Below are 16,403 nucleotides of genomic sequence, written 5' to 3' on the forward strand. Positions count from 1 at the left end.
TTGGTTGTCACACTTGTGGGGGTTTTTACGTTTGTTTTGTTTTTGTTATATGTGTGTGTGTGTGTGTGTGTGTGTGTGTGTGTGTGTGTGTGTGTGTGTAATAAGCTAAAAAAACCAGAGAAGCAATAGTGGAAGTGGCATGCTGAAGTAAAGCTTATTATCTGCCTCTTATTTTTTGAGGCAAGCAGTGGCACTGTGTTATGAAGGCAAGAGATACAGGCTAGGGTGACTCTAACTTTGCTTGTTCCCCTTGAACTAGAAATACTTGTGTTGTTTGACAGGAGAGATATAGCAACAGCTATCAGCCTTTTTTTTAAAGCTATATTTCTTTTGCTCCGTCTCTTCTCTACCCTATCCTATTTTCTTTGGGGAATAGTATAATAAAAGCAGTCAGAGAATTTGCATAGCAACTCTAGGACCCTCTCCTTATCCTACCTAAGGAGTAAGAGAAATAGTTAAGGAGGTATGGCACACAAAAACCTATACATGAGCCATAAAAATAAACTCGTTTTATTGAATACAGTAGACATTTAGATGTCTTTGAACTCTTATTCTGACAATTAAAACTGTGGTACTCATAATAAATTTTGGTATCTTTTAGTTACGGTTGGCCTTCCACATTTGTTGCTTTGACTTTTGTGGATTTGATTATTCACAGGTTTGATTAATATGTTCTCTCTAATTCCTGCAGTGTGACTGTGCTAGAAGTTGACCAACAGAGTCACACTGGAGGACCTAGACATTCCTAGAAAAAACACATACAGGTTGACTTGCATATTATTATTATTATTAACCTTTATTTATAAAGCGCTGTAAGTTTACACAGCGCTGTACATCAATTTTTTAGTCAGACGGTTCCCTGCCCTCAGGCTTACAATCTAAAAGATACTGGTTGACTTACATAATTTATTTATTTTATTTATTTAAATATTTATATCCTACCCTATATCCAAAGATCTCAGGGTGGCTTACAATAAAATCTATTTGAAACAATAAATATAAAGCATTAGCATAAAGATATACATTTGCAATCCTTTTATAATGACAGACATGAAGAATCTTGCCTCATTCCCTTTTACCTCTTGGTTCGCTTCCTGCACCGATTCCTGAAACTGGTTCAGCAAGCAGCGTGGTTCCCATTATGTTTGCGTCGGTTTCAAGTATTGGTGCTGGAAGCAACAGATGCGGCTTCCCTGCCATGTCTCCCTCCATCCTCCTGGCCATACAGAGGAGAGGCCGGGGTAGAAGGAGAGATACGGACAGAGGACTGAGGATGGAGCATGGAGGTATGGCTGGGAAAGCCACTGCCAGTGGGAACTATGGCGGATTTGAATCCAATTCGATTCTGCCTGGTTCCCACTTGGGCTGAATCGATGTATTTTCAAATAAATCGATTCAGCTCAAAAAAACACCTCATTTTACCAGCGTCTTTTTCACGTGGGTTAAGTGGGTAAAAATGGGTAAAAACTATGCCTCCCTTTCCGAATCGCTTCAGGGATTTGAATTAAGTGGGAACCATAATGGTTTAAACCGGATCGAGATCTGGTTTAAACTGTAGTGGGAACAATCCCTGAGTATATTTGGCTCCCAAATCACAATGTAAATATCAAGTCCCAATTTTTATGGCAGTTATACTATATTGAATTGATGTTTGAAAGTAAAGGCCAGCGGATGGCTTGATCTCAGGAGTTATGGGCTGGTGCAGGCTATGTCGATGGGGTGTCCTCACTAAGTTGGGCATCACAATGTGAAAGTATATAAATCTAAACATCTCTGCCTATCTGTGCATGTACATTAGTTTTAGGTATATCAAGGGTTGAAATGTTGTAGGTATTTCTGATGGCTGATTGGATGGATGTCGGTCAAGTATGATTGGTACACTCTATATGTATTAGGTTACAGTTTTCATTGTCCCCAGTAAGCATGCCTGTTGGAAGGATGTAGTTGCACTCTAACTAGAGGAGAAGCAAATTGGGCAGGGAGGAGGAACCTCTTTGTGTCTTACAAATGAATAAAAAGTAGGATTCCAGTGCATTTCTAATGCTTCATTTTGAAAACTGGGGAATGAAAAAGTCATATTTACCATGCAATTTATTTATTTTTATTTACGGTATTTATACCCTGCCCTTCAGCAGTAAAGGCTCTCAGAACAGCTATTTATGTTTGTCGGGACTGATTAGGTACCAGTACACAATCCCTACATGATAGAATTGAACCATTTAAAAAACTGGCAGCATGAATTTGGACCCCGGCCGCACTGAAAAACTGTTTCTGCTAAAATATATGAATATTTTCTCTTCATGGAATAAAAGGCAATGACATGACATCAAGGCAAATTATGGAATATAAAACTAAAAAGATATTTTCCGTGGACTACATGAGAATTAGGATGGGGAGAGGTGGATTTTGTATAATACATTGGGTGTATGATCTAATAGAATAAAACCTTCCGTTTCCAGAATTAATGGGGGAGAGAAAGGATTTAGTACGAACATACAGACTGTGTTCAGCTGTCACATTGAATCACAGTTCTTCATTATAGGAATGAGTTGCAGCAAATAGCCTCACGTGCTCCCCCACCCTTTCCTATCTTCTTCTATTGTGATTACAAGAAGGAGATCTAAAGCGTTCACTTCTCTTTCATTAACTAGTTTAGTGTTATATCAGAACCTTTAATTACATTTCATCTTAGCTGTGTTTTGTTTCAACAGGCCAGAATTTTCAAGCTGGCCTGTTTCAAGCAGCTTCCAGAAAAATAATAATAAATGTTAGCTATGATAGTCCATAATATTTTATCTGGATTTTAATAAACATTTATTTACTTCATTTATATATCATCCTCCAACCTTGAATTTAAACTTGTGTTGCTTGGAATAATGTAACATATTCATGAGTAGTTTTCTGTTATTTAAAAAAACTGCTTGATTATTTCTATATCAATTTCTACATTATATTTTGGCTTTAAATGTTTGTTATAATAAATAACATTTATTTTGTCAGTTTAATCATTCATGTATGCATAAAACTTTTTTTAATGAAAAATTTCTCTGATTTATGTTGCATATTCATGCATGGTTTATCTCATGTTTTACAGCACTGATAGCTATTGGGCGATATAGTATGACAATAGAGACTGTGGATGTAGGATGGTGCAAAGAAATCACTGATCAGGGAGCCACCCAAATTGCTCAGAGTAGTAAGTCACTCAGATACTTGGGACTGATGAGATGTGATAAGGTAAGAAGCTTTTATCTTTTTAAAAAACTGCATAATTTTCATGAGAGTGATATGTCCATTTATTCTGTGCATTATATTCATGTTAGCAGTTATACGAAAACAACTAGTGCACACTGCAACTGTGATAGGTTTGTCCTGAGCTGGCTCTCTGATGTTGATCCAGTGGTGCTAACAATTTTTTTTTAAACAGCAGCTAGTTACTGACTTCCATAATTTCTGTCTGTAGGAGGTCATGACATTAATACAGCTGTCTTCTTTGTCTTAATACACAAAATGAACTAAAAGCAATGTGATTTTCAAAAGAAATAATTTTCAGTTCACTTCCTTTGATCACAATTCCTCATTGTAAAAGCACATGAACCAAGAAGCTTACTACAGCTATTTTGATTCAAAGGGATTTATTATTAATTTTTTCACATATTATATTTTCCATTCTGAAACTCCTTAAGAAACTCACACTTTCTGCAATTTTGTTTACAAAAGCAAATTGTAAAAATCAAGGTATTAAAAATCTATCTGGTAGGCTGCAGAACTACTACTTTGTGAACTGACAGAACATAGTACCTTAATATGGTTTTTGTAAGAGGCAAAAGGAAAAAAGTGTGAGAGGATTCTTTGACGAATTGGGCTAAGATTATCTGCTTAGGCTGTTCAAAGGGTTACTTGACCCTGGGATTTAGATTAGGCCCTGAACCACCTGATCAATTTTACATAGATGTCTGCTATGAGTTTAGTTAAAACTGCTTGTACAATCAAAAATGACTTTTTTAAAAAAAAGGAATTTGTTTTCCTCTCTTTGGTTGCTGAAGACAATCAATGACCTTGATGTTGAGAATTTTAGTACAACATTAGTTAAACCATGGATACTGTATAGTCTACGTTCATTTAATTGCTGGTTTATGCTTTCCCGACTTCCTACAAAGGGACTGCATGCTGTGTAGGGAGACAACTGAGCTAGCAAGAATAAAAATCTGTGAGACTGCTGCAGAGCAAATGGGGAAAACTGTTCCTGATTAATGGGGAAAATATATTGGGTATCTTGATGAGAATGCTGTAAAGTGTGGCATTAGGTGTACCACTGGGGGTCATTTAACTTGCTTGTTAAACCTCTGCATGCAGGGGAATGAGGAAAGTAGCCATAAAGAGAACAAATTTTCAGAAGCTCTGTCCTGAATTTAAAATGTTTAAAATGCAGTGTTGGCAGCTCCCTTTTTTACATACAGAAGCACAGAGAAATTCAAAAACAAAACTACTTCCTTCACTTTTCTAACTTCATGCAGACCTTATTTCTTTTTCCAACTAAAAGCATCTAGAGCATCATTAAAGAAGAAAATATTGGCAACCAGAGAAGGATTTACAAATGCCATTGTGATAGAAAATGTTCTTCCATACATTTTAGTCACAGCGACATATGGGCCCAGTTCCCCTTCCCCTTTGCCTTTTCCCATGGGATTATACCAGGTAGCCTTCCAAATTTACATGATACTGCTAGACATGTAAGGAAGGAGCTCATAAGCACAAAGAAACATAAAGAACATGAAGCATTAGATTTTAACAGTCTTCACCAAAATACTCGTCATGACATCGTCTGTTTGGCATTTCTTTGATATGCGCTTGACATAAATTTAGAATTACTAAAGCATCAAGAGTCTTGCCAAAAAAGATCAGAAGCATGGCAAGGCTGGGTAAAGGCAGGCTCTGTTTCATTCCATCGATTATATAACTGCCTCTAGGCTATAGATGTCACTAGTAGCTGTGCTATTGATCCACACCATGGAAATAATCAAATTAATTCATTTCTCATCAAGTTGCCATTACTGTCATCTTTTTGATTTCCATGTACAGTGTGGAAGCAACACATTACTGATCTGAGGAATAAAATGACTTAATAATCTTAGTATCAAGACAAATGACAATTGTATGTCTTCATTAAAACCTTACACTTTGTTTTAGCTTTTTAAACTCTGCATTCTTAAAATGTCATTACATTATCTTGTCCATTTAATGAGGGGTTCTGTATAACGATCCTTGATCTAAGATACATAATTGTACGGCCCAGCTTGAGTGCAGGAAAATGTAAGGATAAAGAAGTGGATGTTTTATATCATTTTTTCACTAGGGCAGAACAGCTGCATTAGTCACCATTACTGTTGCCTAAGTCTTGGTGTTTTCTCATCCAGGGAGCAATAATGCTACTTCTCCATGATGGCTACTAAACACACTTCCAGAGATGAGGCTTGACCTCCCCCTTCCCCATTACAAAACCATTAAAAAGCAGCACTGAGAACAGTGAGGGCCAGTGTGGTGTAGTGGTTTGAGCTTTGGACTATGACTTTGGAGACCAGAGTTCAAATACCCGCTCGGCCTTTGAAGCTCATTGGGTGACCGTGGACAAGTCACACTCTCTCAGCCCCAGAGAATGGCAATGGCAAACCCTTCCTGAAGAAACTTACCAAGACAACCCTGTGATAGGGTCACCTTTGAGTCACCATATGTTGGGAATGACTTGAAGGCACACAACAACAATGTGGAACAGCGGCATTAGTACTTCTATTTAAGATCTGGGGAGGGAGGGACGTTTTCTCCAGAGCTTTATAAAACCTGTTTAAATTATTAAATATTAGTTTAAAGGGATATTCATTCAGAATCACTAGATTAAGACCTTTACTGCCAGCATGAAAACTAGGAGAAATGTTCACTTCATTTACACCTCAGCCTTTAATAGAAGGCAGAGTTAGCTCCAAGTTTGAGGAGGGGTGGTATCGAATGACTTCTGCTGAGTCCCTTTCTTTGTCACTAGTTGGTGGTTGCCTCTCCTGAGAGTGGCAGCAGTGAGCATCACTCCAGGTAGCACCATGTCTTGAGCCTAGACCCCATTTTTAAATTTTGTACACTGTCCCAAAGCAACAAATATACAGCCACTAACCATGCTAGGCTGGGGAATTCTGGCATCTCTAGTCCAACCAAGTAACTTTCCTAGGCTCTGGACTACATCCAGCAGGAAATGGAACAGGAAAAGGAAGCCCCAAAATGGAAAGTAAAGCCCAGGTCTTTGCTTTCAGCAGCCAGACTTGCTAGTAGATGCCGGCCTGTTGTTGATCCTGATAGAGATGTGTTCTTGGAGCTGGTCTTCCACTGAGGTGAAAGGGGTTGCCTTTGGAAACTGTAGCACTTCATGTATATATTGGAATATCTTTGCCCACGGCTGATTGAAAGATTGGAACACTTGTAATTAAAATAATGGTTGTATGGATAGTTTTAAATTGCCCTGCACTGCCTTTTGAAGACTGGCTGGCTATTGGTCCCTGAATTTTGTTTAGTTCAATCTGAGTGAAGGGTAACAGGCAGTTGCAGAGCTGCAAATATTCAAATGAATTAACATATGTGAAAGATCACTGTAGGTATAATTTTCCTGTCTGAAAAAAGTGACAGATCTAATAATTAAAGGGAAAGCCATTTGATTTTACATTATATACTTTCATGAAATCTGTACAAAGTACATAATTGTACTTGCAGTTTAGCTAGACTTATTTCCAGGTACATGGACATAGGATTGCTACATTTAGAAAGCCTAAATTTACATGTGGCTGCTTCTAAACATTATATGGACCTTTGTGCCAATACCATTTCTTAGGAGTACTCCATATAGTACTATTTTGAACTATATTTTCAAACATTTCTAAACCATAAAAGACACAAAATTATATCCATGTTAGTTTATTTTAAAATGTTGTGCTGCTTTTTTTCTTAACAGAATACAAAAAAGCACTGGACAGCAATTAAATCAATCATAGGTGCAGTACACACTGCCTGGAAAGGTGGGCTGGAGCCACCTCTCTTTTCTGCACAGCATTACTGCAGCAACCAAATGGTGCAGTACTGCTGCAAAGCAAAAAAAAGAGCACTCAGAAGCAGCTCCTGTTTGCTGTGCAGCTGCGACACCACAAGCGCCATAGGACGGTGTGGTGATGTCACAGGTGTGCTAAGCCATTTGTCTGCGGTGCATGTGCGACATCACCAACACATGCAATGTGTCCTAGTGGCCCCCACATGTACTAGGGGTCAGCAGCATGCCGTTGGTGCGTGCTACTGAGCCCTAGTTTTGGCCCCAGGCCAGCTCAAAGCGCCGGTGTGTATCGGGCCATAAATATGGTAAACTATAAATAAAGAGCCAGCGTAGTATAGTGGTATGAGTGCTGGACTAAGTCTATGGGAAACCATTGGAAACCCACTGGGCAGTCTCACACACTCAACCTCAGAGAAAGGCAAGGGCAAATATCCCATGAACAAATCTTGCCAAGAAAACCCCCATGATAGATTTGCTTTTGGGTTGCTATAAGTCGGAAATGACTTGAAGGCACACAACATTAATAAATAAATAGGCAGCAACAATAAACTAATGCCCGTGAACCCAGAAAAATGTCTTCATCCAAAATAAACACCAGTTTTGTATTCCCCAAAATGACTGATAGGGCAAAAAAGTTTAGATTCAAAGCTTTAAATCTGTGTTTGGGTCAGGTTCTTAACCTTTTATGGGACACAGATATCTTTAAGATGTAGATCACCTCCCCATAAAAATGCACTCAAAAACAATTTTTGTAACAGGAAAGAAAGTGAAGGACTGAGGAATATTTTTTTCTTGCAGCTGCTTCACAGACCTTCTAGTTAATGGTCAACAGGTTTAAAAGCCTTGGTTTTGAGTCATCCTGGTGGGGCTTTCTGACAAATAAATCCTGCAACTGCAGTACCCTGGCAGAGAAGACTGTCTGCTCTCTCCAGTGCAGAACTCCAGATTAGGTCTCTTGGAAAAATCACAGTTCAAAACATTTGTAGACATCTGCAGCAACTAATAGTTCTGGACTGGGATGTTCATTCCTAATGGCATTAAAACATGCATCTAATCAATTCAGTGGGGAATACTTATTTTCCTCTTTAACATTAAAAATGAGAACAAGTCTTTGCTGACCATGTGTATAATTTGCTATATTACTCACAGAGGGCCAACAATCTATTAAAATAGTAAAGATGTCATTGTTAGACCATCAGGACATTTATGGTAGATAGAACAAAGTTTCTTTCCTAATATTGCAGAATACTCGTAAATATGAAACAAGCATACTACAATGGCGCACATTATTTTTTTGGTTTTAAAAAAGTTACAAATGATAACTTGTGATTCTTGAAGAGAATTACAAAGCCTAATCTTTTCTCATGTTCCTAAGTATCCAGCATTTATTTTCTCCTTTTATAAATGACTGTAATTTGTTCAAATCAAATTGCTTCATATTGGGTTCTATGGATTTTTGAAGTACTGTGTGTAATATTAGGAATATCTGATTCTCTAACTCAGACAATCCTATTAGAAAACAATTTACTTCAATGCTTTCATCCACTCCAACCCCATCCAACATGTTCTTATTTTAAATTTAGATTTGCAACATTAGCTTTTTAAAAGATAGAACAAAAGATGCCTTTTAAGGGAAATTGAGACACTTTCTATTAAGGCTGTATCTGAAAACGGCTTGCTGAATTGCTCAGGAAGATTTTAGATGGATTATTTTGCATCTCCCGTTTAACTAATTCATCCCCATATTGTTTATAATGTCTAATAAGTATCTCTTCAAGCAGGAAACAACAGTTGTGCTTGTTTTTTCCTTGCTTGTGCCTTGGGAAGACAGACATTATCCTGTAAAGCTTCTAGTTCGCAAAAGAGGTTTAAATTTACAAGGTTCAGTTTACAAGTTAGAAGCAAAGTGAGAAAAAATGTACAAACCTTTAATAACCCTGGACTTCAAAGTACCATATATACAACTTACACAGAACTACAAATTTGCAATGCTTTTCAGAGTTCTACTTTTCCATGGGGTAAGTTGGTCTAGACACATCAATAACACTCTAATTTGGTTCTTACAAGATAGTTACAGAAATCACAGTTTGTGTGGGAGACACTAGTGTTTCCTTGTACTTAGTGACATAATTATTTTGGGCTCTTAACAGTACTGTGTATAAGCTTAAGAAACTTTGTAGGAGGGCCTCCATCTTTTCACTGCACTTAAGTCTGAGCTTAATCAAGCATTAAAAGCTTCATACATTGTGTGTATGTATGTTTTCAAGTTGTCTGTCCCCCATGAATTTCATAAGAGTTGTGTGAGGCAAGGAATACTCAGAGGTGATTTTGCCAATTCCTTCCTCTGAAATATAGCTTACAGCTCCTGGTATTCCTTGGTGGTCTCCCATACCAATACTCACGATGGATGACCCTGCTTAGCTTCCAAGATCAAACAAGATCTGCTTCCTTTTCAGATATTAGACAATTAACACTTCAATCAATGGATGGTTTACAATGCCAGCTAACTATTGTGTAATAATTTGATTCTTCTAAGATAGAAAGTTGTATATAAAGTTGTTATTATTGGCTCTCTAGTCCAGAATTAAGCAGAGTAATGGCTAACATCTGTTAAGGTCAGCTGTAGCCCTGTTCTTACCTTACTAATGCAAAACACTGAGGTATAATCATTGAAAAGCAGTTAATGCCTACAATACAACATCCCCTCTGTGTAGTGTAGCTATCCACTTGTCGAGATGCACTGCATGAGCACAGTGGTCCCTCCAGATTCACAGGGGATTCATGCCCCCCTGCGAATCTGAAATTTCGCAAATATTGAAGTCCCATTGTCCCCAATGGCATCATTGGGGACAATGGGACTTGAGTATTTGTGAAATTCCCTCCCTCCCTCCCTCCCTTACCAGCATCTTCATCCCGGCATTGCAGACTTTAATTGGACCCTGGGATGCCGGGGCTTGTAATCGGCCCCAGCAGCCATCAGGACTCTCTTGCGCAGCAGTGTTTGGGCCCAGCATGTGCACACCCCACCCCCTCCGCTGCAGCCAATGGACATGCTAAACATCCATTGGCTAAGGCAGAGGGGGCAGAGCATGTGCACACTGGGCCCCAACACTGCTGGGAAATTGAGTCCTGATGGCTCCTGGGGCCGATTACAAGCCCCAGTGGTCTGGGCTCTGATTAAAGTCCCCAGCACCAGGGGGAAGATGCCAGTAAGGGGGGGGGGGGGGTTGGAAGGATGGATCTGCAACCTTGGCCTCATGAATGACCAAAATTGTGAGTGCCAAGGCCGGGAATCCAGAAGGATCACTGTACTACACAATCCACATGGGAGAATAGCAACATTGCACAATACATGTCAATTACTATGTGCCCTTGTACAACTGCTGTGCACAATATATGATGTTCAGCTGCTACACACAGTATTAAACTGCAGCATGCAAAGACAAGGCATAGAACATGCTGTCTATACAACTCCACTTCCACTGCTACTCAGCAGAATACATTGGTTATGCAACAGTGACCTTTTGGCACCAGGTATGTCAGCCAGTGCCTGTATATCATATGCCCATTAGATCAGGTAATTGTTGTCCAACTTACTTATCAACCTGTTTACAGGTACTACTGCCACAGTATTGGAGACTAGACCATGCAAGCAGTGTTCAAGAATACTAGCACATAAAAAAAACACCTAAGTAATTCATTTTGACAAAAATACCACATCAGTATTCTGCTGAATGTTGGCCTTGCCAGGTGCTTTCATTACCAGTCCACTGATGTTGTTTTTAATCCATAATTTAAATCGAAGCACATTGTTTGCCTTAACATTCAGGAAATCCAGGATGCAGATGTTGTGTTGTGTATATGCTATTCAACTAGCCCTGAGCCCCTGAACACTAAGGTAATAATTGAAACTCCATGGTACATATCGGCCTTTACAGATCATGTGCCTAGTACTTCACACAGAATGATTCCAGAAACCTCTCATTGTGTTGTAGCTACAGGCAGGAATTATAATTGGGCCACCTGAGAATGTTATTCATTCAACTATTAGGTTTTAAAAAGTCAAACATTTGTTGCTAAATATAATTTTTAAAAATGAATTCAGAAAATAATACTTAAAATATGAAGAACAACAGGATAGCAGTTTATTCTATTAATTCTAAACTAAGGAAAGGTAAAGGGGGGCTAGAAAGGTCTACAACTCAAAGCCAGTGTATGGTTTGGCATGGGGCATATTTCTCTGAGAGAAAAAATGGGTTTGATGCCTCTGAGCAAGCAAAGAGTTTAACAGAAGTATTTGGTGCTGATATCACACATAAAATATCACACCAAGAGCTTGCGTGATTATGACTATGGTTTACTTCTGTCCCTGGACTGAAGGCCTTTCACCATTTCTGCAAGTTATGTGTTTCATCTGTTGATATACCCAGTTACTTCTTTCTAATAACATTTCTGGTCAGTCTTTCAGAGGTGATTTACCAATATGTGCATGCTACTGGAGATCTTGTACCATTACACATTTCATTCTGATTTATTAAAAAGAGTTCCTGTTTTTGGGCACCTTCAGTGTTGCCATAATGTAGTTGTTAACAAAAGTGTTTAGAGCTTGCAGGGATTCTGTACTTGAAAAAGAAGTTAAACCCATTTTCTCTCCAAGTTGCTCTTCGGCTGACAGATCTCCCAATGAAGATTGAGTGTTTCTATTATCAAAGCAGAAGAACTGTAGATTAAACCCGTCATTTGTCCCTGTCATAAAATGCAATCACTGTTCATTCTCTGCGCTGCCTAGCACAATTGCTTCAGTTGCAGGTTCATTTAGGGCAAGGGTGGGATTATGGTAGATGGATATTTAAGGCATTGTGCTTAAAAACATTTCTTTCAAGAAAATGAATACTTATTTGTGGCAACCCCAGAAAGTTGTTGCTATTGTCATTAGGCTTGTTATCTCATATTAGCTGGATGTGTGATACAAAAATACAAGGTGAACAGTTGTAATGCTGGCACACCCTCTCAGATTAGGCTGCTGAGTATTTAAATTAAATATTGATGTCTTTTAAAATGTTCAATAAAGATTCTAAAGAAAGCTACCTAAAAGTTGTGGTTCTTAGGTTAATCTTTTATTTATCTAATGGATGATGGAAGCTGTCTAGTTCTGTGATATGAACTACAATCAGCTTAAAAATAATTGACAGATTAATCCCTTCACAGCACAGCAGTTGTAAAGGTGTTAAGTTTAATTAGGCCTTTCTGATTGCTTAGTATGATCAAGGAATAAAGGTGGTATCTCTGGTTAAGTTCTAGCAGGAACATTCCTGACCTGCTAGGCTGGTAAATTTTAATTATTGATTGCCACCATTTCAATTGTTACCAAAAGAAGACTTAATTTGAAGTCAGTTTTTACTCAGAGATGTAAAGCCAGTGTGGCATCCAAAACCCTCTTTAACTAAATAATATGTCCTCATTTATATATTACATTGCATGAATGACAGATTGTCTTGAAACTACAGTCTGTTTTGCACTTAATTCCATTCCCTCTGATGATTGGCAGTCGGAAGAGGATTTTCTTGGTGGCTATTGCTCCTGGAGTGTGAGATGGCTCCTCTGGCAAGAAGCAGCTTTGGCTAATTCATCAGTTGTGGTGCTCGGTGGTGAACGTGGATCTGGTCACAGTGATCAGTGTCTTCATTGCTTCCAGTTTAAATTACTACAATATGCTCTTAAGGCGTGTTCAGAAACTGCAGCCACTGCAGAATGTGGCACCTAGTTGGCCATCTGATATGTGTTTTTACAGCAGTCTTGCACAAACTATACTAGTTTCCAGATTGTTTCCACACACAACTTAATGGGCTCATTGTTATCTTTAAATGCCCCTAACAATTTGGGCTAGAGAATCTAAAATACCACCTCCTCCCAAATGACTCTGTCCATTGTCTAGTATCTGCTTTGGAGTCCCTGGCTGGCATCCTGTAATGCAGATACAGATTCATAACCTAGAGTTACAGGCCAATGACTGCTCCATATTCAGTAACACTATGTATTGCCATGATTGTACATACCCCCCTGAATTTCACTGTTGCCTCCAGGGAGCCATTCTGATTGATGGAGGTCTGTTTTGCTGGTATATGGGGCATAGCAGAATGATATTTCCAGCCCTTTCCCACCAGTAAACAAGGCTGCAACAGTCAGAAGCAGGACCCCTGACACAATTCCTCCTCACACTGCAGATCACTGGCTACAGAAGGCTGGAAGCACCATCCCACAACTGATGTATTAGCCAAAGATGCTTCTGGCCATAGGAGCCAACTCATATTCAAGGAGAAATAGCCACCAAGAGAAACCTCCTCCAGCTGCCAATCATCAGAGGAAATGTACACAAGGAAAAGAGAACTCCATTGTTAAAAGTGGCTGCTGCCTGTTAAGGTAGGTTTGGGGAGTCAGGCCAGGAGGCAATACAGGTTGAGTCTCCCTTGGGACCAGTAGTGTTTTGGATTTTTGTTTTCTGTTGTCTGGAACATTTACATAATGAGATATCTTGGGGATAGAACCCAAGTCTAAACATGAAATTTATTTATGTTTCAAATACACGTTATACACAAAGCTGGAAGGTAATTTTATACCTAATATTTTTACTAATTTGTGCATGAAACAAAGTTAGTGTACACTGAACCATCAGGAAGCAAAGCTGTCACTATCTCAGCTATCCATGTGGACAATTTTGGTTTCTGGAATTCAGAATGAAGGATACTCAACCTGTCCTTAGTTATGTAAAAGTAAAGGGTAAAGGTAATCCCTTGACATGAATGTCTAGTCATGACTGACTGTAGGAGGCAGTGCTCATCTCTGTTACTAAGCCAAAAGGCCAACGTTGTCCGAGGACTGCTCTGGTGGTTATGTGGTCAGCATGACTGCACCGAATGCTGTTACCTTCCCACTGAAGCGGTACCTATCTGTCTACTTGCATTTGCATACTTTCAAATTGCTAGGTTGGCAGAAGCTGGGACTAGTGACAGGAGTTCACCCCATCATGCAGCAATTGGGCCTTGAGCTGCCAAACTTCCAATCTTCCACTTGTCAAAATTGGCATCTTAACAACTAAGTCACCGCATCCCTAGGCCTTAGTTGTGTATTTGTAACTAAATCATCAGTGTAGGATCTTGTCTCCAGTTTCATGTGTCATTCTCAGAGGAAGCTAGGTTGGCAGGTACACGTAACAGGACCTTCTCTGTGACGACATAGTAAGTTTGGAATTTCCTGGTTAGACTGACTTAATTTTTGTGTAATTGACCATTAAAATATTGGTGTTCCATACTGCTTATGATTACGAATAATGTAAATTTCATTCTCTGATTTGAAGTTCATTCTCTTATTCTTAATCTCTGTGTTATTTTATTGTTATTAAGATGCTAGTTAATGCTTTCTAACTGTAAGTGTTCTTGGGAATTCTTTGGGGGGGTCAAAAGTCAACTCATATCTTTTTTTAAAAAATTATATACATAAATGTTTTTGTGTGTGTGCAGGTGAATGAAGTGACTGTGGAACAACTAGTCCAGCAGCACCCACACATCACATTCAGTACTGTACTACAAGACTGCAAGAGGACCTTGGAAAGAGCATACCAGATGGGTTGGACACCCAATATGTCCACTGCCTCTTAACTCATGATGTGATATTAAACAGAGAGCAGAGTTAGACTGAACATTTGAGAACTGTTTTTTACTATTAATATTTTGCTTTTTATTAAACGTATGTTCCATTTTAGCATAAATCTTTTAATTTTGAATGTATATATATGTATATGTATGTATGTGTGTGTGTGTGTGTGTGTGTGTGTGTGTATATATATATATATATATACACACACACACACATATATATTATACATACATATACACACACAAGTATGTGTGTGTATGTATTTATAATGTAGTGGAGAATGTCTGTTAAGTTTAGTAATGGAAACATTGGAAGAAAATCTGGTCAGATATTTTATTTTTCTGAATGTTTATTTGTGAACATAAATATCTGCAAATCTGTAAGATTTTGCAGAGGGGTTACTACTCTTCTTGATGCAAAATATTTTTGAGTTTACTTGAAGTAGAAACAATTTGGATGTTTTTTTCGAAGTATATGTTCATTATGGAAGCAGCTCTTTTGAGGTGGATTGTAAGTTTTTTGTGTATATGAATTCAATGTTTAAAAGCCTTTGGCAGATTTCTTGAAGTTGGTTCCTGCTAGTTCTGTGGGTAGCTTCAATAATTTAATATATTATGCCATTTTATTTTGTATTATTTCTTTATTTCAGCTGCTCCCATTTCTTTTTGGATTCTAAGTGACGACTTCTTTCCTGGACTCCACTGAAATTAAAGACAAATCTTAAAGCAGATTTTATCTAAATTCATGTTATCCACATGTGTGTTTTTGAAATGCAGAGTAACAGAATCCACAAGTAAAAGATATAGAGGAATAGAACATTTTGGTTACAGATTCTCTGTTTTAATTGAATCTTTGGTAAATGCTGGGCATATATGTTGTGAGTGTTTACATAGATGGTACTGCTGCTTTCTGTTAGTGCTGCCATTTTTGCCCTCTAGCTTGCTAACCTTTTGTAAATCTACTGTCCTTTTGAAACAAACAACTGTAGTAGATATTACTTACTGATTGTGCCATTCATGAAATTTCTCCATGTTGTATCTTCCGGTTTTGCCCCACTTTGACTGTAATTTCATTTTAATTTTCAGCAAATTTTGCTATATAAATTAATGAAATACTATATGTATAAAAGGGAAAAGTAATGATCCAGAGACAACAGGAAAGTATGGTTTCCCACTGTCTGAAAGAGCTGCAATGAGCCTCAGCTTTATGCATTCCCTATAGACACTACAACAGAAGGTTGAAAGCAATTGCTTCCACTTCAAAACACTGTTACACCTGAACTGTGATTAGTTACAGTGGTCCCCAAACTGTGCCCTTTAAAAGATTTTGGACCTCAGCTCCCAGAAGCCTTAGCCATGGCCAGTAGTTTGGGATTCTGGGAGCTGAAGTCCAAAATCCCTTAAAGAGCACAGTTTGGGGACCACTTCATTAAACGATGGCTACTTCAAACAAGCTATCTTGACTGTTGTTGGGAGAAATGTAGGATATAAATTTAAACTAACAGTGGTTTCCATTCCTGGCTTATTCCATAGCAATACTTTAAATAAACTGCAGTTCCCTGAGACTGGATGTGACAGAAACTCTGGTCTGTTTAAATGTAGGAGCAAATCTTTCCTGTCCCCTTCTGCTATGCCTTCTAAACATAGATCACTGGGGTTTGCTGACA

General features: G+C 38.4%; 1 protein-coding gene across 2 annotated transcripts in view; it reads left to right on the top strand.

Moving 5' to 3' along the window:
* Positions 1-14,899, top strand: part of FBXL17 (F-box and leucine rich repeat protein 17) — a 207,344-nt gene extending 192,445 nt beyond the window's left edge. For both annotated transcript variants that reach the window (XM_042451394.1, XM_042451396.1), the window contains 2 exons: positions 3,095-3,237; positions 14,602-14,899. In XM_042451394.1, the coding sequence (XP_042307328.1) occupies positions 3,095-3,237; positions 14,602-14,739 (281 nt within the window). In that variant the 3' untranslated portion in view covers positions 14,740-14,899. The remainder of the gene's footprint in view (positions 1-3,094; positions 3,238-14,601) is intronic.
* Positions 14,900-16,403: the final 1,504 nt, after the last annotated feature.

This window comes from Sceloporus undulatus, chromosome 2 (assembly GCF_019175285.1).
Source record: "Sceloporus undulatus isolate JIND9_A2432 ecotype Alabama chromosome 2, SceUnd_v1.1, whole genome shotgun sequence".
NCBI classification, from domain to species: Eukaryota; Metazoa; Chordata; class Lepidosauria; order Squamata; family Phrynosomatidae; genus Sceloporus; species Sceloporus undulatus.